This window comes from Dioscorea cayenensis, chromosome 3, assembly GCF_009730915.1.
Source record: "Dioscorea cayenensis subsp. rotundata cultivar TDr96_F1 chromosome 3, TDr96_F1_v2_PseudoChromosome.rev07_lg8_w22 25.fasta, whole genome shotgun sequence".
Classification (NCBI taxonomy): domain Eukaryota; kingdom Viridiplantae; phylum Streptophyta; class Magnoliopsida; order Dioscoreales; family Dioscoreaceae; genus Dioscorea; species Dioscorea cayenensis.
In genome coordinates, this window is record NC_052473.1 from 13301661 (window position 1) to 13323279 (window position 21619).

A 21619-nucleotide genomic window follows, 5' to 3' on the forward strand; every position below is an offset into this window, starting at 1 on the left:
TGGTTCTTTTTCATTTTGAAGTCCAAACTTCAATTTGAATGAAAATTATTACCCAACTTCAACTTTGTTTCACTAGAGGATCATCCGACATATTACGGCCTATTTTTGATGATATGATATTGGAAATTCTCTAGAAGTAGGTGACATAGAATTTTTAGCTAAGAAGATAACGTGTTATATATATAATGACAGAGAATTTCAGGCATGTAATTCATCAAAAGTAGGCCAGAATCTCTTAGGTGACCACTCGGTGAAACAAAATTGAAGCTAGGTAACCATTTTGATTTAAATTGAAGTTTGGACTCCAATATGAAAAACAACCATAGTTTGATACCCTATTAAAAAATTTAACCAGAAAAAAAAGAAGGGGATGATGATGTGGACGATGATGTGGCTAGTTTTGAATGACGTGGCAACTTTTGGGTGATGTAGAAGCTAAGTGACATGTCGTACTAACTCGGCTTTTTCGGCAACTACGTAAGCAAATAGAGACCGGTTGACTACTTGGTTAAACCAAACTAAAAGTATGTGACCATTTTGATTCAAATTGATGTTCGATGACCAAAGTGAAAATAGATCATAGCTTATTGATCTAGTAAAAAAATTTACCCTCTAAATGGCCCCAAGCTATTTTATTTGTTAAAATGGCTTTAGGGCCATCGCATCAACCCCAAATTAGCACATGAGCGGGATGTTGGCTGGGCATTTTAAAAACAAAATCACAGGTTTATTTTTCATTTTAGCCCCTTTTTTGATAATTATTTTAATAGATTATTTGTGTTAATTATTATTAAAATAGAAATATTATTTGAAATCATAATTACTATTATTATTACCTTGAGAACTATAAAAGTGAAAATTATTTCAAACTATTTTATTAATATTTTGATTATTATTTGAGTGCGAATTATTTTAAATATGAATTATTTAAAAAATTATTATTATTATTAAAATATTATTATTTTAAAAAATTATTATTATTATTATTAAAATATTATTATTTAAAATATTCAATCTACTAAATATAACAGGATGATAAGAATTTAAATTCTATCATAGATGGTCCAAATATCTGCAATAACCTTTTAAATCGCTCCCACCCATGACCCTATTCAAAATAAAAGTCAACAATAATGTCCAATCTAAAGCCAAAGTTCCCACTATTATAATAATAATAATTTGAAATAATTCCTACTTAAATAATTTCCCACTCTAATAATAATCAAAATATTAATAAAATAATTTTAAATAATTCTCATTTTAATAATTCTTACGTCAATAATAATAATAATTCAAATAATATTTTCTATTTAATAAAAATAATTTTTTAAAAATCTATAATTATAAACAAAGTCAAAATACAAAAAGAAATTAGTAATTTTGTTTTAAAATATCTTATCAGAAGCTTAGTCAATACCCATGTGCTGATATGACAATTAAGTGATGGCTTAGGACCATTTTATATCAAAAATGGTCCTAAAGCTATATAAACATGTGCTGATATGACACATATGTGATGGCTTTGGACCATTTTATATCAAAAATGGTCCTAAAGCTAAATAAACAATAAAAAAAAACTTGTAAGGTTATTGTTGCAAAATGCCCTTAAATATTTCATGAGTAGGAGAGGACCGCACAAGGACCACATTGTAAATGACTAGATTCATTAAATATTTCATGAGTTGTCACGTTCATTCAATACTTATTATTTACATTTGTTAGCATTATTTGAAAAGACCCTAGCTCATACAGTGTAAATTATCCATTGCCAATAGTCTCTAATTGTCAAAAAAAAAACAAAACAAAAAAAAAAAACAAAAAAACTTATATCATTTGGAAACAATATTTATTCTACACTTGCACCACTCATTAAATAAAGAAACGATAATTAAAAAAAGTAAACATAAAAAAATGAATTTTTTATTTATGTTATGTTGATTTGCCATCAAGATTTTTACATATTTGCATGGATCTTATCTTCCACAGTGATGGTTGTTACCAACAACACTGACAAGTATGTTGATATATTTCATAAAAAACAAAAAAGTATGTTGATACATATGTTGAAATTAATTAGGTTCTACTTTTTTAGTATAAAGATTGGGCAAGTGGGTTTAAATTACTAACAAAGACATCAAATTGCAATAACGACATGTATAATAACATTTTAAAAATTAAAAATTGTCGCTAGCTGAGATTGTTTAATTATTGACTACATTCATTTCGGACCAGAAATGTTCCTTTTAGCATGAGTAATCTATGCTTTCATGACTCAAACTTAATTATTGAGTGCGCCTGATATAACTCATGCTTCCTACGTAAATATTTTTTTGTGGAAATTACTAAAAACACCCCCAAAGTTTGCAATATGCACAGATTTCCCCTAAATTTGAATATCTATAAAAACCCCTTCCTTTTTGAATACAATGATTTTTTAAACCCCCAAAGCATCTAACAGTGATTGATAGAGTTAATTTGGAATTTTTTGGAATAAATTGTCCCTTGCATGAGAAGTTGTGACAAGTGTGACATGGTTTGGCCATAATGCCCTTGGGTGCAATGAGTTTCTATTTAAAACATGAGGTTTCTGTTTAAAATATGAGGTTTTATTTAAAATATGAGGTTCTGTTTAAAAAATGAGTTTTCTGTTTAACAAATAAGTACATGCATTACTCTTCATGCTAACCTAAATTTTTTTGTTTGTAGTTATAATGTAATCATCGAAACTAAATTTCTTTTTCCGAAACTTATTAAATTTTTAATGTAAATATCGTTATCTCCATATAAGAAAGAATAGTCGTCTCTATGCTTGGTTGTCTTTATTTAACTATCGATGTTTTTGTTTAATATATTGTGTTTACATTATCGTTGTTTCTATTTAAATATGGATGAGTGGCCAAGATTAAATTTGTTTTTATACCTAAGATTAATTTGTCACGTAAATATTGATTTGTTTAAATATCAATGTTTCTGTTTAAAAAATATGTTTTCAGTTTAAGAAAATGAGGTTTTTGTTTAAGAAATGAGGTTTCTATTTTAAAAAAATTAGTTCTCTGTTTAAAAATATAAGTTCTCTGTTTAAGAAATGAGTACATGCATTACTGTTCATGCTAACCTAAATTCTTTTGTTTGTAGTTATAATGTAATCATGATAACCTAAATTCTTTTCCACTAACTTATTAAATTTTTAATGTACATATCGTTATCTCCATATATTAAAGAACGGTCGTCTTTATCTTTGGTTGTCTTTATTTAACTATCAATGTTTTTGTTTAATATATTGTGTTTACATTTAAAAAAGTGTTTAAATATCGTTGTTTCTATTTAAATATGTACGAGTGGCCAAGATTAATTGTTTTTTATATCCAAGATTAATTTATCACGTAAATATTGGTTTTTCTGTTTAAAATATCAATGTTTCTGTTTACAAAATGAGTTTTTTATTTAAGAAATGAGGATTCTGTTTAAGAAATAAGTTTCTGTTTAAAAAAAAATGAGTTCTCTATTTAAGAAATGAGGTTTTTGTTTTAAAAAAATGATTTTTTTGTTTTAAAAAAATGAGGTTTCTGTTTAAAAAAATTAGTTCTCTGTTTAAAAAATGAATGCTTTGTTTAAGAAATGAGTATATGCATTACTCTTCATGATAACCTAATTTTTTTGTTTGTAGTAATAATATAATCATGCTAACCTAAATTCTTTTCCACAAACTTATTAAATTTTTAATATAAATATCGATTATCTCCATATAATAAAGAACGGTCGTCTTTATGATTCGTTGTCTTTATTTAATTATAGAGGTTTTTGTTTAATATATTGTGTTTACATTTAAAACGCATGCTTAAATATCGTTGTTTCTATTTAAATATGTACGAGTGGCCAAGATTAATTGGTTTTTATACCCAAAATTAATTTGTCACATAAATATTGGTTTTTTTGTTTAAATATCAATGTTTCCGTTTTAAAAAATGAGTTTTCTATTTAAAAAATGAGATTTCTGTTTAAGAAATGAATTCTCTGTTTAAAAAAATGAGTTCTCTGTTGAAGAAATGAGATTTCTGTTTAAGAAATGAGTTCTCTGTTTAAGAAATGAGTTCTCTGTTTAACATATTCTTTTGTTTTTGTTTCTGTTTAACAAAAAAGAATGCAAAAAGATTTAACATGATGTGATTGGGCAGTTGTTTTCCCACTATTTTTAAGGTCAATGATGGAATTTCATAACATGGAGTTAGTCCTAGTGACCTGCAGGGGGCAAAAAAGAAGTGAAACAGTAAAGGAAGGGTTGTCTGATGTATTTAAAACTCACAAGTGCTGTTTAGAAAATTTTGAAAATTCTTGAGGGGTAAATAGTAATTTTTCCCGTATTTTTTTCTTCAAAAAAAAATGTCATATGTAAATATATATATATATATCAGACATTCATTCATGTCTCATCAAAAATTAAATAAAATAAATAAAATTTGTTACCAATAGATAAATAGATTTAGAGTTCAACCATATCACTTATCCACATGAGTAAAAAATAAAATAAAATAGCATAAATCTAGATGACCCATATGTGTTTCATTTATTCAAGCAATATATATAAATAACGGTGGAGCCAGAAATTGAAGGGGGCAAATTACAAACTTAAAAAAATCAATTAACAAATTTTTTTTTTTATTTTACGAAGATAGAAAAAACGGTAAAGAAATAAAAATCGTTACTTTGCAAAGAAATTTTCATTTTACCCTTTCCTTTTTCAATAATCAAATTAATTTTTTCTAAAATATGGAATGTGGTTTTGTATATATACCCCTACATAAATCATGTATTATTCTATAGTAAACCATCACGTAAAAAGGAAATTGGTTTTTTGTAGCACTATAATTATTATAGTGCATTTTTCACTTTTTAATTAATAAATAAAGAAAAATCAAAATATTTGCATATATCATTATTGTAGTTTTATTAATTGGTTCATTTGGATTTTTATATGTATTTTAAGTTTAGTAAATAATAATTTATTTGACAAAAAAAATCATATTTTCTAATAAATTTGAAAATGCTATTTTCAAAAAATTAAATAAAAAATTCTAAAACATTTATTGAATATTGACTGATTCGAAAATATGTCATTTTCTAACAAATTTGATAAAAGTATTCAGAATTTTCTTAAGATGTTTCTCATTTTCTAACAAATGATGTGATTTAGACATATAATTAAAAAAATTAAAAACGTCACTAAGAAGAAAAACGCTTATATGATTAAGAAAATATTTAAGAGTTAAAATATAAAAATTAAATCTAAACTAGAAAATAGTTCTAGGCTAATTCTAGTAAAACAAACTTTCCCTGTCTTTCCCCATTAGCTTGTGACATCCAAGCGTTCGCAGCTGATAGATCCAGTGAACTAGGGGGGGAGGTTAGGGATGAATGGCAAGGGGTCCATTGACCTCGCCTATACGACAAAGAGACCGCCACCCCTGTCCTCATGTCCTTTTGTCCTTGTTAACAATAACAAATAAATTAACTCTAAAAATATTCATCGTAAAAAACAAAAGGTTTTTACGATTTGATTGAACCAAGGATGTGTTGTAAAAAAATGAATTGAGGTCATTTATATACAATAATATGGACCAAGAATATAGATTCCGGACCTATGTTTCTTGTAGGGTGTGGGGTTTTTCTACATCCTCAATGATGATGTAGGAAAAAATATAAATAAAAATAAAAACCCCTATTTGAATGATATCCCATCCATTTTTCACATGGGTTGGATGCAATGATTCCAGCTCATTGCATTTAATGAAGAAGAAAGACATTTCACAGTTTTTTTTTTTTAATGAAATTTTGAATTATTTTTTGAAAAAAAAAATATTTAGCAGAATAAAATAAAAAGAAATGGGTATTATACCCTTTGAAGGTAGTTGTTTTTGCATGATTTAAATGTTAACAAAAAAATCTTCAATCATTTGGTATGAGAAAAAAATATAGCAAAAAATATTTAATATATAGAAATTAAAGTGCCGACAAACAATAACAAGAAATGGGTAGCCACTCTTTTACAAAAAAAATTATAGTAAAAATTTTACTAATGATTTGCTAGTGACACTTGAACTTATGATGAGTAGCTTTTTAATCCTTATAATATGGTAATTAGAATTTTATGTAACAGAATTGAACTGTTCCTATAAAATGTATAAAACCATTGGCGAAGTAAATTATATTGTCTGTCATGGCGTACAAGATGCCCACAATGAATCACATATATTTTTTTATCTGTCTTGAAATCAATTCATGGACCACACAAACTTGACACATGTAAAATAAGGACCAAGCTAATAAAATCATTGCCGAAGTAAATTATTTTGTCTGCCATGGCGTACAAAATGCTCACAATACATGAATCACATTTATTTTTTTTTTTTTGTCTGTTTTGAAATCAATTCATGGACCACACAAACTTGGCACATGTAAAATAAGGACCAAGCTAATTAGGACCGTAAATGAGCTAATACATTTGTTAAAAACTCGAAAACTCGGCTCGTTAAGGGACTCGGTCAGACTAGTTCATTAAAGTTAAATGAGCGATTCTCAAGCCCGATTATTAAGTTTATAAAATAAACAAGCCGAGCCTGAACACCATTAAGCTCGACTCGTTAAGGCTCATGAGCAGACTCATTTATATGAATCATTAAAAGCTCATTTATATGAATCATTAAAAGCTCGTTTATATGCTCATTTACATGAATCGTTAAAAACCCCGTTTATATGAATCGTTAAAAACTTGTTTATATGAATTGTTAAAGAACTTGTATAATGTATCAATTAAAGCTTGTTTATAAGAATCCTTAAAGGACTTGTTTATCATCTCGTTAATATCACATTTATAAAAATCATTAAGGGATTTATTTATAGTATCAATGTATCATATACATTTACATGTTTATTTACAAAAATTTATGAATATAATTATTTATAGTATTATTATCGAGCATATATACAATAATAATATTATAAAAACTATAAACTAGTTTTATTTTCCACTAAACTTTTTGAAATGATGCAAGCTAGCATAAATAAAAAAACATTTTTTAATTAATTATATAATTTTATGAAGAATTTTTTAAAACTCTAGTTAAACGAGATCACTGATCTGGTGAAACCATGAATTAATGATTTTTTTCCAAAATTATTGAAAATTTTAAATTTCTACTTTTAAAATATAATTTATTCATTGAGCAAGGGCTTCTAAGTAAGTTTGGATAGAAAAAAAGTAGAAGCAATTTTTAATTTTTGAGTGGGTTAAAAGGTGAAACACTAAAAATTAATGAAATTAATATTAACAAAAGTTAAATATGTGTTATGTTTATTGATTTGTAGGAATTTTCAAGCTATGGAAGCAACAAATTTATCACTAAAATGAAGCTCTTCTTATATGAACAATTGTAGACTTAATTATGTTGATTTTGAATTATGCCAAGACTTCATTGATGTTTGATTTTGAACATGGTTTATTTTGATATCTAATTATGCTATGTATGACTTGAATCTTTATGTGATGGTTTTTTATTTTCCTAATTTTAGACTTGACTGTTTTAGTGTTTCACAACAAGATTTGAAAGATGAGCAATTGAGCATAGATAGCTTGATGATTGTAACCCTTATTCATTTTGTTATTATTGTTTAATGAGGCTTTTGACAAGTTTGAACTTGAGCCGAGCATTAAATGATTCCCGAGCTCAAATCGAGCCGAGCTTTAAATGATTCCCGAGCTCGAGCCGAGCTGAGCCTGCATTAAATGATCTAACGAGCCGAGCCCAAACCTTTAATTTTCTTAACGAGCTGAGGCCAAACCTCATTAATGAAACTCGAAATAAGCTCGGCTCGAGCTCGAGCTCGATCAAAATAGTAACGAGCCGAGCTTGAACATAGCCAAGCTCGGCTCGGCTCAGCTCGTTGACAGCCTTAGAGCTAACCACTATCGAAGTAAATTATTTTGTCTGCCATGGCCCACAAGATGGCCACAATACATGAATCACATATATATATATATATATAAATTTTTTTTTTCTGTTTTGAAATCAATTCATGGACCACACAAATTTGACACATGTAAAAGAAGGACCAAGCTATTCATCATCCTTCAATCTTTAGTATCATCAATAAAATATTAACATGCTTTAACATGACAACTGTCTCCCAGAAAATTCAACAGAAATAAAATTAATTGTTTTAAAGGTAAATAAATATTATGTGCATAAAAGGGGGAAGACAAAATAGTAAGTACTTCAATGAAAACATTACACCTTACCTTGACAAGAAAAAAAAAAAGCACGTGACCATTAGAGCATGCAAGTAAATTGACCGAACATCACTCAATTATTCAATTGCCCTTTCATTCTATCGAATGACGGCAAATGGTGCAAAAATAACTATAAGAGTTTAAGATTTTTAGTGACAATTTTTTTTATTTTTCATTATTAAAAACAATAATAGACTTTTAATATTTATTAAGAATATAATTTTTACAGATAAGATGTATAATTGTGATAGCTATTAAATTGTCACAATTGAAATTATAATAGTGACAAAATAATTAGACATCACAACTAATCCAAACTATAGTGTCAAATGGACGAAAAAAACTTTTGCCATACCAAATAAAAAATTATAGTGATAACAATATGTTTTGTCACAATTAGGTATCATTCTTTTGAATAAAATTTTGATACTAAATCTTATATGCTCTTAGTGACGAACATTAGACACAAAATAAATTTTGCCACTATTAACACATTAATTGTGATGACTTAATTGTGACATTTAATATATTGTCACAATTATCATTGTAATAGTTGTAAAACATAAGTTATCACAATTAATTTAAACAATAGTGTCAGTTAAATTTTTTGACAGAAAAACCCCATATTTGTAGCAAAATAATTAGGAGACACAAAAAAATTGTCACTAAATTCTTTTACTTTTGTAGTAGTGAATCATTATCCAAATAGCCAATAAGTTGAACATTGTTAGATTATAAATAAAACAAGCCTTGGCTTAGAGTACTTTGGGTAGGTAAAGGACCCCTTTAGCTGCCTACCAATAAGACCTTTTTGGCTCGTTCATGAAATGCCTTAGTATTCCAACACATAAAAAATGGTTGGCCTGATAAAAGTCAAGTACCTCAAGTTTCCTACGAGGCTCTTATAAAGTTTAAGATCCAACTATAAAACTATTATAAACTACGAGACAAGTTTAAGTTAATATTTAATAAAAAAATTATTTTATTTCTTTGTATGTCCAGTTATGGGTCTTATGTTGCTCCTATTCGATGGGAGATTTTGTTTGTGGGTTTGCCTTGTATAGAAGTGAAATTAATGATAGAAATTGTTATAGTGAGATTAATGATATTCCATATTCTGCGTAACCTTAAAGTAGTTTACAACTAATGAGATATAATATGCTTTTGTACTTATTGCTAATTACCCATTGTTCTACAGTTATATGTGATATAATGATATATACCAACCACTGAAGTAGAAACTCTTATAATAGCATTATGGATACATGTAATTGACAAATATTGAACTTAATCACTGTAAAATTCTCAAACTAAACATAGTCATACATAGGCTATGAAATGAAATTCTAAAAACAGCTTAAAAACTTAATCTCATTTTAATGATTCTAGTTGTTATGCGTGTGTAAACTCTTAGGACTGCTTGATGCTTTAATGAATATTATTATGTACTAAACAAGTCTTTAATTAACTTATATTTGGCCTCTAGAGATAGAAATTGAATTGGTTCTTATATTAAACAATTATTAAATATAGTTTGTTTCTGTAAAAGTCTTGGGATTGTTGATGTTGATTGAAGATGATGTTGGCTGCAATCGAGGATGATAGAAGAATGGAAGCTAAGCATGGTAACTGGTTTCGGGGTCTGAGAAGAAGCAGAACTTTTGACTCTTGTGTTCTCTTTTGTATACTTTATTATTATATTAATGTGTTAGTGGGGAACATATCTATGGTTGTGTGTGCTGGCCAATAGAAAAAAAGATAGTGTGTTGATGTTGTTTCTTTTGTCTCTGCATTCCTTAATCTCTTTCTTGGCATTTCCATCAAACGGTGAACAAAGTTCAGTATCCTTTTTGATACTGATCCTCTTCATCTTCTCCAACAAACTGGTATCAGAGCTTAGAGCAAGATTCATGGTTGACAGTCTTGTAATACTCTCACAGCCTCTCTGTGTTGATCTTGAGGGGCGAGACTGCGGAAGGTGAAGTCTTCGCATGAAGACGGTGTTCCGATCATAGGAACTGTGGGAGCTCGTGGAGAAGGACGTAGCCTAGACCAAAGATGAAGCTATTGACAGGGAGAACAGGAAACGGGATGCCAAGGCGCTGAGCATCATCCAACAAGCTGTGGATGAGCCGATATTAGATAGAATCACAGAGGCGGAGATAGTGCATGCAGCTTGGGTTATGATCCAGAAGCATTACCAGGGAATCACGAAGGTGGCTTCAGTGAGAAAGCAATCGCTTAGACAAAGCTTCGAGGTGCTCCAGATGGAAGAGAATGAAAGTATACAAGATTACTGCTCGAGGGTGGTGTCTATTGTGAACCAGGTTCGTGGGCTTGGGGACAAGCTCAGTGAAGAAGATGTGGTGGCTAAGGTACTCAGAAGTTTGCATCCTAAGTTTCGACTTTGTAGTAGTTGCTATTGAGGAGTCGAAGGACATTACAATGCTCTCTTTGGATGAGCTGTGTGGGTCTCTTCAGGCTCATGAGATTTGAGTGAATCGGGGCCTTGTAAAGCAAGGAGAGAAGGCTTTACATGTGAAGGGAGAGGTGACTGGTTCTCAGTATCACAAAGGTGCAAGCTCAAGCACAAGCTTAAGTAGCTCTCAGGGATGGAGTCAGAGGTCGAGGAAGACACTCTACTCGTGGTAGAGGAAGAGGAGATCAAGGAGGTAGAGATAGAGGATATAAAAATAGAAGCAACATACAATGTTTTCACTGTAAGAAGTTCGGGCATGTGAAGGCGAATTGCTGGTTAAGAAAGAAGCAGTAAGAGAAGGGAGCGAACATGGTTGCTGAGGACCAAGAAACTAGCTGTTTGTTTATGACTAGTAGCTCCTTTGAAGATGATAGAGCATCCACTTAGCTTATTGACAACGGCTGCTTTAATCACATGACAGGGAACAAGAAAATTTTTTGTTATTTGGATGAATCTCTGAGGGAGAGTGTGAAGCTGGGGATGATAAAGAGATGATTGTTCACGGTGTGGGAACTGTGGGAATTCACACTCAAGATGGAGAGCAAAAGCAGCTGCAGAAGGTTCAATATATTTCTGATCTGGCACATAACCTCTTGAGTGTTGGACAATTGACATCAAGAGGCTACTCTGTGGCTTTCAAGGAAGACAAGTACATTATAAGAGATGAACGGACTCAAAAACATGTGATAACTGTGCAGAAGACAAGGAACAACATGTATCCTCTTGACATTGCAAGCATTGGAAGGGTGAATGTGATAGTTGTTGGGCAAGACTTGAGTGAATTGTGGCATTTGAGTCTTAGGCATCTCAATTATAAAGGCTTGCAGTTCATGGCTCACAAGAAAATGGCAATTGGGATACCGGAATTGAAGCAACCCAGACAGTGTGAAGATTGTGCTGCTACAATGCAAGTTAGAGCTAGCTTTCCATTAGGAGTCTCCCGAAGATCGAATTCAGTCTTGTAGCTGGTGCATATGGACTTGTGTGGTCCTATAAGTGAAGTCTCTTTGGGTGCTAAAAAATATTTTTATTTGTTTGTAGATGATTATAGCATGTGTTGCTGGGTGTATCTCCTGAAGAACAAGTCAGAGGCCTTCAAGGTTTTCCAAAATTATCATGCTCTGGTGGAGAGACAATTGGTAAGGAAGCTCAAGGTGGTGAAGAGTGATCGCGGTGGTGAATTCTCCTCAGCTGAGTTCTAAAACTACTGTGATGGTCATGGCATCAAAAGGGAGTACAGAGCTCCATATACACCCCAACAGAATGGTGTAGTGGAGCGCAAGAATCGGACAGTGGTCGAGATGGCTCGAGCTTTACTCAAGACTGGGAATCTACCAACAAGTTTCTAGGGTGAAGTTGTCTCAACAGTAGTATATTTGATCAATAGATCACCTACATAAGCATTACAAACGAAGACACCTTATGAAGCAATGCATGGAGTCAAGCCAATGGTGAGTCATTCAAAAGTATTTGGTTGCATTGCCTTTGCTTTAATTCCCTCCCAGAAATTACACAAACTTAATGAGAGATCAGAAAGGTGTATATTCACTGGATACTCCGCAGAATCCAAGGCATATAGACTGTTCAATCCAGTGACAGGGAAGATCATCATCAATAGAGAGATTGTGTTTCATGAAGAATCTCGTTGGTGTTGGGAAGGATCTAAATCAAATGTTCAGACATTTGAGTTTGAAGATGACAAGGAGGAACAAGTAATTCATCCTCAGTCTTCTCCAATTCCGGTGAGGACATCAGGTAGAGAAGTGGTGACTGAGATGTAGTCTAAGCACAGTGATGCTGTTGATATCTCTAGGTCCCGAGTGGCTCCTACTGATGGGACTCCTCCTAGAAAGACCAAGTTGCTTACAGATATATACAATTCATGCACATTTTCTATGCACGTTGCTGATATAATTAAGTACAGGGAACCTTTGAGGAGTAAAGAATGGCAAGAAGCTATGAATTTAAAGATGGAATCAATAACAAGCAACAATACATGGGACTTATGTGTGTTGCCTGCAGAGAAGAGTCTAGTTGGTCTTAAGTGGATTTTTAAGATCAAATTCAATGAAAATGGAGAGGTGCAGAAGCATAAAGCCAGAATTATGGCCAAGGGGTACTCACAAACTTAAGGGATTAATTATGATGAGGGCTTCTCGCCAGTGGCTCGCATTGAAACAGTTAGATTAATCCTAGCTCTAGCAGCTTATGCAGGGTGGGAAGTGTTTCACTTTGATGTGAAATCAGCCTTTTTGAATGGAGAAATACAGGAGGAAGTATATGTCACTCAGCCTGAGGGTTATGTGAAGAAGGGTGAAGAACATCTAGTTTATATATTGAAGAAGGCCCTATATGGATCGAAGCACGCTCCCAGAGCCTAGTATTCCAGAATAGATCAACATTTCAAGGAGCTTGGATTTGTCAAGAGTGAGAGTGAACACACATTATATAGGAAGGAGGGCATGAATGGTGAATTGTTGCTTATTAGTCTTTATGTAGATGATATTATATACACAAGTTCTTCTTCTGTTTTATTATCTCAATTCAAGCATGACATGATGAATACTTTCAAGATGACCGACTTGGGTTTAATGAGCTATTTTCTGGGATTAGAGGTGAAGCAGAATTCTGAGGGTGTTTTCATCTCACAGCAGAAGTATATTGATGATTTATTAGTTCACATGAACATGAAGCTGTGCAAACCCGTGAGTACACCATTATCAGTAAATGAGAAGCTTGAAAAGGTGACAGTGATAAATTCTCAGACCTAGGGATCTACAGGAGTTTGATTGGAAAGTTACTCTATGTTACTCACACTAGACCAGACATTGTTTTTCTAGTCAATTATCTATCTAGATTCATGAATCAACCAAGCAAAATTCAGTTCATTACTACGAAGCGAGTTGTGAGGTATTTCGCAGGAACCAAAGAGTTGGGTCTGTGGTATTCACTGGGAGATGATGGTGAATTGGAGGCTTTCTCCGATAGTGATTGGGGAGGTTCCAAGGCTTATCGGAAGAGCACAACTGGAATATTTCTCAAATTGGGCTCAAGTCCTATCTCTTGGGGATCTCGAAAGCAGGATGTTGTGGCTCTCTCTATAACCGAAGCATAGTATATTGCCTCCACTACAGCAGCCTGTCAAGTTGTTTGGTTGAGAAGGGTGTTACAAGATTGTGGGAAATCATGCTCATAACCTACTAAACTATGGGTTGGTAATCTCTCAGCCATTGTTGTAGCCAAGAATCCAGCACACCATGGTCAGACAAAACACATAGATGTGAGATATCACTTCATCCGTGGATTGGCTTCAGAAGGAGCAATTTCTTTGCATCATTGCAGCACTGATAACTAGATCGCCGACATCTTCACCAAACCGTTACTCACTTTCAGAAGCTTGCTTGGGATGAGATGGTCTCAATCAAGGGAGGGGGGTGTTGATGTTGATTGAAGATGGTGTGAGAATGGGTCGTGCATTGGTTGCAATCGAGGATGATAGAAGAATGGAGGCTAAGCATGGTAACTGGATTCGGGGTCAAGAAAAAAGCAGAACTTTTGACTCTTGTGTTCTCTTATGTATACTTTATTATTATATTAATGTGTTAGTGGAGAACATATCTATGGTTGTGTGTGCTGGCCAATAGAAAAAAAGATAGTGTGTTAATGCTGGCCAATGAGAGCATGTATGCTCATTCTAGTGGAGTTATCTTTTGACTTAATATATATATATATATATATATATAAATGGCAAGAGAGGAAGCTGGTTGGTCCTTAAGAAATATTTGAAAAGTCTCCTGTTTCTTTTGTCTCTGCATTACTTAATCTCTTTCTTGGCATTTCATCAAACGGTGAACAAAGTTCAATATTCTTTTTTATACTGATCCTCTTCATATTCTCCAATAGTGACTATGTCATATAGATTGGTGTAATAAATTAGCATTACATGATTGCATAATGTTCTAATTCCTCGTCAATGCGTTCATTTATAAGAGTCTTTGTTGTTCACAGTAGGGGTATTATGCACTTGATCTGTGTAATTGCTAGAGATGGCAATTTGTACCCTACCCGACGGGTATACCCGTACCTGTACCCAGTCAAAGAGGGTATTACCCTCTTTGACCGAGTACGGGTACAGGTAAGGGTATTACCCGTTAGTTTTTGAGCTGATACGGGTCAGGTAAGGGTATGCCTCTACCCTACTCGTACTCTTACCCTTACCCTTACCCTTACCCGTTGAAGAAGGTACGGGTTTTACCCGTACCCGTACCTTTACCCTTACCCTTACCCGTTGAAGAGGGTACGGGTTTTACCCGTACCCGTACCCTTACCCTCTCATATATATATATATATATATAATTTTTTATTAAACTAAACATTTACTCAATATCTATTTTCATGGTGATTAATTTGAAAATAATACTTCAAATTTCCTCTTAATATATTATTTTAAATTCTATTTAATTTCTATATTTATATTTGATAATATTATCAAAATTGAATTTTAGATATATATTAAGAATCATAATTAAATTAAAAAATAAACAAATATAAAAAAATAATGTTATAATAATTTATTCTATAAATTATAAGAAAATCCTGAAAAATAAGATACTAATAAAAAATCAATTAGATATAACTTATGAGAATTAATGTTTTTTATATTCAAAATCTTTCTAGATATTTATAAAAGAAGCTATATAAAATATAAATAGTAGATATATGAAAAAATTTAAAACAAAAACCAAGATAGTTAAACATGAACAAAACAAAAGGTAGAGTTACCATTGAGTCCTAAATAGATGTCATTTTTATGTGATTATATAATTTAAGATAAACAAATATATATTAACTTGTAATTTTGAATTTATGGGCATGTATTTAAAGATTGTAATATAATGTATAATTAATTTATTTTTATTATTATTTAAATTTAATTCGATAATTTAAACAACAGGTAAGTGGGTACCCTACGAGTATACCCGTACCCTGCGGGTAAAGTTAAGGGTATGATTTTTTTTACCCTGAAGGGTACGGGTAAGCGGTAGGGATTACGGGTACGGATAATGGGTTTTGGCATACCATACTCATATTCTACCCATTGCCATCCCTAGTAATTGCCACATGTTATATATTATATTTTGTGTTCTGAATTTGGTATAAATTTTCCATAATGAAGTTTTAGAATTATATATTACCGATTTAAACAGAATACCTTAATTATGACTCTCCTCATCACCTTGTAGTTTTGGTTTCCTTTCCTTCATTTCCAATTGTGTGGACAATTAATAATGACAATTAAATTGAGTGTAGGAACCTTGAATTATCAAACCAATCAGCATCAACAGGATCAAACTGCCAAGCGTCCTGTTAGTCATATTTTACTAATATTGATTTATTTAATAATATAATTTTATGTTTAATTATTTAAAATTCTGACTTAAGATTTTCCTTGATTATATTTTCTTTTTTTTTCCCTCAAATTACACAGTCCTATCCTGGTGTGAACATTAAAAAGACCTGCAAAGCATCTAATTTACGTAAGCATGTATTATTAATAGTCATTTATATTCGTTTTGATTATGAAAAATTCTAACTTATCTTTTAATATGATCTGGTCATATTGTAATTAAAGACCAAAATGCAGTATAAAAGGAGGGCTTGATGCAGCTTTTGAGATTATCCAACCCAAGCTCTTCAGCTGTATCTTCTCTAAATTCCTTAATTTCCTCAACAGTCTGAATCACAATCCTTTATCTTTCAATGGCCACCACCCAAGGAATTAATGGCACTGAGATCATTAACAACATTGACAACTACATAGTTTATCTCGCAAAGTTTGCGGTAGAAGAGCACAACGGGAAGGAGGTTGATCATGACTTTTCTCTTATTCTCTTATATATTCTTTTTAAAATATCCGCATCATTTTATTGTAAGAAGAAACATGCATTTTTAGTTATAACTTTGAATTTATGCATGCAGAATGCTCACCTGACGTTCAGCAAAGTAGTGAAGGCAACCATAGATCCGGTGGTGGAAGGAGTGCTTTATTATATAACTTTAGAAGCCAGCAATCTTGGTGTGCTGCAACTCTGGCAGGCCAAGGTTTGGGTCAAGGAATCCACTGGTTACATTGAGCTGAAAGACTTCCACCATGTTGTTGAACTCAAGGCTGTGAACATCAATGATAGCACTGATCCCATTGTTGTCGAGTTTGCTAAATTTGCTGTCAGAGAGTATAATAGGCAGAAGGTCTCTCTCTCTCTCTCTCTCTCTCTCTCATCTCTAATAAATTGTACTCCTTCTGATACTAATATATACCATGTATTAATTTAAGTTGTACCTTTCACGCAGAGTGCTAATCTTGAGTTTGTGCAAGTATTGAAAGCAAGAACTGAGCAAGTTCTTGATGGCAATCTTTACTACATAACTCTGGAAGCCAGAAATGGTGAGCTCATATTAACTTATGAGGCCATTGTTTGGGCCAAAGGCATCCAATACTTATCCATGGTTGGAATTAGTGGACTTCAAACCGCTTTTTAATAAGTCCTAATGGGCATCAGAAAGGTATACATATAGTAACTTACAAATTGATCATGTGTTTGCATTGAGACTTATATGTTAATTAATTATGGCCTGCATGCAGGTGGGTGTAATGAAGCTTGATGACGGGTGTGGCGCAAACTATATATTTTAGTTATTTCGCTTTCTGTTGGATGTTATGTTACCTTATATCTATTGTCCTTTAATGTAATACTAATATTACTTAATAAAGTGCCATGACATTGTTGAGTTTAATTTTATGTTATTAATTGTTCATTCCGCCGGTGTGGTTTGTGGGTTTAGAGAACACTTAAACAATCATAGAAATTTCACACAAACCAAACAAAAAAGAAACACACGAAATTAGTAACCCAGTTCGGCGCCAACTCGCCTATGTTTGAGGGGCCAAGCCCGGAGATAAACAATCCACTAAAAGAGGTGAAAATACATGAGTACAAACACTTTACCACTCATTCGCACAAATAAAGATAACTACCCCCTCTAGATTGTTTAGTGCCACACTCTTTCTAGCTCCAGTTGAACATCATAATCTCATAGCAAGGTAGCTTATATAGACATCTCAACGTCCCAAATATAGCCCATTCCTTTTTTAGAATATCCGTGGCTACTAACTTTAAAACCATCCAAAATTAGCTATTGCAACTCCAATTGTAACATAACTTGCAACATGGCCCTAACTGCTGACTTGACCGAGTTCTGGTTCCGTTACGAAACGACCTCAAGACCCATAAAACTCCTGGTCATTCTTAGTCGGATTTGATGCAGTTAGATCTCTTGATCCTAACAACCTGCAAGTAGCCTACCTCCTCAATTCCTTACTACGCAGTCCCCTCGCGAGGGGCGTACGTCTTGGTTCGTCTTCATGAAACTTACCAAACTTGATATTCAATTCATCCAAGTTTGGCCTTCAAATCTTCCGAAGAATAAGTCTTCAATAACCTTCAATCATACCATTGATGGGTATTTCTTCAATTAAGCTCCATCCATATTTAGTCTTCAATCAAATCACCTAAATATGGTCTTGATATAATCTTGACTTCAAGTTGTAACACATACCAAAAATAGCTTCATCAAGATCTCCCAAGATATTTGCCTTCAATTTAAGACTCGTTGTCATGTCACTATGTCTTGCCATGTCATTAATTATGCCACGTCACGTCGTCACCTTGTCTTGGTGTCAAATCATGGCAATAAAAGTGCATGTGCACTAACAATCTCCCCCTTTGGCATAAATTTGACGCAACCGCTTTTGCTCCCAGACTCGACACCTATCACAACCTCCAGGTACAACACTACATAGGACAACACTGTTACAGACTGATATATCTAGTTGCTTACATAATACATGATTACACTACAACTAGTGATTTAAAAATTAAGCATAAATGTTGTAAAAAGAAATAGACAATGTAGAGCAGTCGGTTTGGAGCTCTTCAACTCTTCAACTTCTCCCCCTTTGTGGTTAAATACTGCCAAAGCCTGAATATGTTGCACATTAGGTTGCAACTGCTTTTGTAACTTCCCCTGTCTTTAGATCTCCTTCTTCCTACTGCAAACGACATTTATAAACTGTAGCAGATGCAGGTCGTTTGCAGTGCCAAATAGGGATTAAAATTGGCAGAGGCCAATCTCACCCCTTAGATTTTTGTATCTTGTAGCATTAAGGGGTTTGGTAAAGATATCTACGAGTACTTCTCCGTTGCCACTTAATCCATAACAGCTGTTTTGTTCTCTACCAAATCTCGTATAAAGTGGTGTCGAAGATCAATATGTTTGGTATGAGAATGTTAGACTGTATTCTTGGAGATATCAAATGTACTTTTTTTGTCACAAAATATAGTCAACAAACCTTGTTGTAGGCCCTAATCTTCAAGCATTTGCTTCATCCATAACAATTGTGTGCAACAACTTCCTGCCGCTATGTACTCAGCCTCTTCAATGGAGAGTGAAATAGAACTTTGTTTCTTGTTGTACCATGTGACCAAGTTGTGACCAAGATAAAAACATCCTCTTGAGGTGCTCTTTTAATCATCAATATTTCCTACCCGATCTGCATCACTGTAACCTGCAAGACGTGAGTTGGATTTTTTTGAATAACAAATTTTATATTCTGCAGTACCATCAACATATCTGATGATACGTTTAACAACTTTCAAATGAGATTCCTTTGGTGTTTCTTGATATCTTGTACAAACTCCATCACTGAAAGAGATATCTGGTCTACTAGCTGTGAGATAGAGCAAACTTCCAATCATGCTTCTATAGAGACTTGGATCTACATCTTTTCCATGCTCATCTTTTGTCAACTTCTCATTTACACTCATGGGTGTTCTCATGTGCCTAGACTTTTCCAAGCCAAATCTTTTCACCAAGCTGTGCATACTTGGTTTGAGAAATGAAAATTCCTTCTATGCTTTGTTTGACTTGGAAACCCAAAAAGTAGTTTAGTTCACCTACCATGCTCATCTCAAACTCTTCTTGCATTAGAAGAACAAACTCATCCACTTGATTTTATGATGTTGAACCAAATATGATATCATCAACATAGATTTGTGCCATCATAAGATTTGACTTGGACTTCTTAATGAATAGGGTTTTGTCTGCTCCCTCTCTTTGGTAGCCCTTCTTATGTAGAAATTTTGTGAGCCTTTCATACTAAGCTCTAGGAGCTTGCTTTAAGCCATAGAGAGCCTTTTTCAATTTGAACACATGATTTGAATGTTGAGGATCTTCAAACCCTTTTGGTTGCTCTACAAATACTTTTGGAGTTAGAAACTCCATTAAGAAAAGCATTATTGACATCCATTTGGTGTAGCTTGAACCCCATGCAACATGCTACTGCTAACAGATAACCTGATGGATTCTAGGCATGCAACTGGTGTAAATAGTAAATGTTTCATCAAAGTCAACTCCTTCAACTTGAGTATATCCTTGAGCCACTACTCTTGCTTTATTTCTTCAATAGCTTTTCTGACAATCTCCTCAAGATCCTCTTTACTGCTTGAACACCTACTTTTAGATGTCTCCTCAGACTCTTGCTTTTATTTTTCAACCATTAGGGCTCTTCCCTTTGCCATCTTCTTTCTCTCCAGTCTCCATTTTTCTGTTTCTTCTTAAATATCTTTACAAACATGCTTCTATTTGTGTTGATTTGCTTTAGTTTCTATTTTGATTGCAGTTGTTGATTCATCCTTCTTGCTAGCTTCTGGGTTAATCTTGAAAGGTCCTTCTCTCTGAACTTCCATCCTCTTCTTCTTTTCTCTATTCTTGAAGATTCCTAGAAATGCATCAGAGATCCATGCATATGGAATACCTTGGATGATCTCTTTCTTGAATTTGATTCTACGGCCTTTCTTTCTTCTTTGAGCAACTTCGGTAGATGTTTGGAAAGCCATACCATGAGATCTCTTCACTCTTCTTCAATGGTGTTGGAGCTTCTTCACTCAGAGGTGTTGGAGCTTCTTCTCACAAAGGTGTTGGTGCTACACATGAACCAATAGGCATGGATAAAACATCTTATGCTTCAACATTAGAAGAGCTTTTTTTTTACAGCATCCATGATTGTGATGATTTGCCAGCCTTTTCTTGCTTCTTTAGAACTCTATGAGCTATCCTTTCACATTCATCTTCGTTTCCCTTTCTTTCTTCTCTTCTTCTAAGAATTGGAATTTGAAAAATAGGGTTTGAAAAGAAAATTCCCCTTTTTATTTTGTTGGGAAGTTGTAACCACACCGGTGCTTCTTCATATGATTCTAGAACTGCCAAAAAGAAACCTGCCCCTTTTTTTATTTTTTTCAATATTTCCTTTTCCTTTTTTCAAATTCTCTTTTTCTTTTCTTTTTTTCTTCTTTTTATTTATTTCCTTTTACTTTTTCTGTTTCTTTCTCTCTCTCTCCTTTTTTTTAAGTAAAAAATAATCATGAAGGTTCAAAGCCTTTTTCTTGTTGGGGTGTTTTACCTGTTGATTTACCAGGTCCTCGGTCAACACATTGATTCATTGTAACATGGTGTTACAAAATTTGTCACCACTTGTGTTATCTTCTTATCTGAACCAGAGTACTCTGCATCTTTTCTTGGCACTTAAACACTCATAGAAATCTTACACAAACCAAACAAAAAGGAGATACACAAAATTGGTAACCCAATTCAGTGCCAACTCGTCTACGTCTGGGGGCCAAGCCTGGAGATAAACAATCTACTAAAAGAGGTGAAAATACATGAGTACAAACACTTTGTCACTCACTTTCACAAATAAAGATAACTACCCCCTCTAGATTGTTTGGTGCCACACTCTC

The 21619-nt window shown here is 32.9% G+C and overlaps 2 protein-coding genes across 2 annotated transcripts; both read left to right on the forward strand.

Annotated features, from left to right (window-relative positions):
- Positions 1–13336: 13336 nt before the first annotated feature.
- Positions 13337–13878, forward strand: LOC120250426 (uncharacterized mitochondrial protein AtMg00810-like). The gene is made up of 2 exons (XM_039259247.1): positions 13337–13507; positions 13648–13878. Exons 1-2 carry the CDS (start codon positions 13337–13339, stop codon positions 13876–13878), a joined length of 402 nt encoding a protein of 133 aa, XP_039115181.1.
- Positions 13879–16447: 2569 nt separating this feature from the next.
- Positions 16448–17563, forward strand: LOC120256187 (multicystatin-like). Its single transcript, XM_039263932.1, has 4 exons — positions 16448–16628; positions 16743–17012; positions 17115–17327; positions 17407–17563. Exons 1-3 carry the CDS (start codon positions 16524–16526, stop codon positions 17301–17303), a joined length of 564 nt encoding a protein of 187 aa, XP_039119866.1. The 5' UTR covers positions 16448–16523; the 3' UTR covers positions 17304–17327; positions 17407–17563.
- The last annotated feature ends 4056 nt before the right edge of the window (positions 17564–21619 follow it).

Bases quoted from the DNA above. Each gene is read 5' to 3' on its own strand.
- LOC120250426 (XM_039259247.1), top strand. From the start codon at position 13,337: ATGACCGACTTGGGTTTAATGAGCTATTTTCTGGGATTAGAGGTGAAG. The intron at 13,508-13,647 runs GTGACAGTGATA...AGCAAAATTCAG, and splicing joins TAAATGAGAAGCTTGAAAAG to TTCATTACTACGAAGCGAGT.
- LOC120256187 (XM_039263932.1), top strand. From the start codon at position 16,524: ATGGCCACCACCCAAGGAATTAATGGCACTGAGATCATTAACAACATT. The intron at 16,629-16,742 runs GTTGATCATGAC...TTATGCATGCAG, and splicing joins AAGAGCACAACGGGAAGGAG to AATGCTCACCTGACGTTCAG. The intron at 17,013-17,114 runs GTCTCTCTCTCT...CCTTTCACGCAG, and splicing joins GAGAGTATAATAGGCAGAAG to AGTGCTAATCTTGAGTTTGT.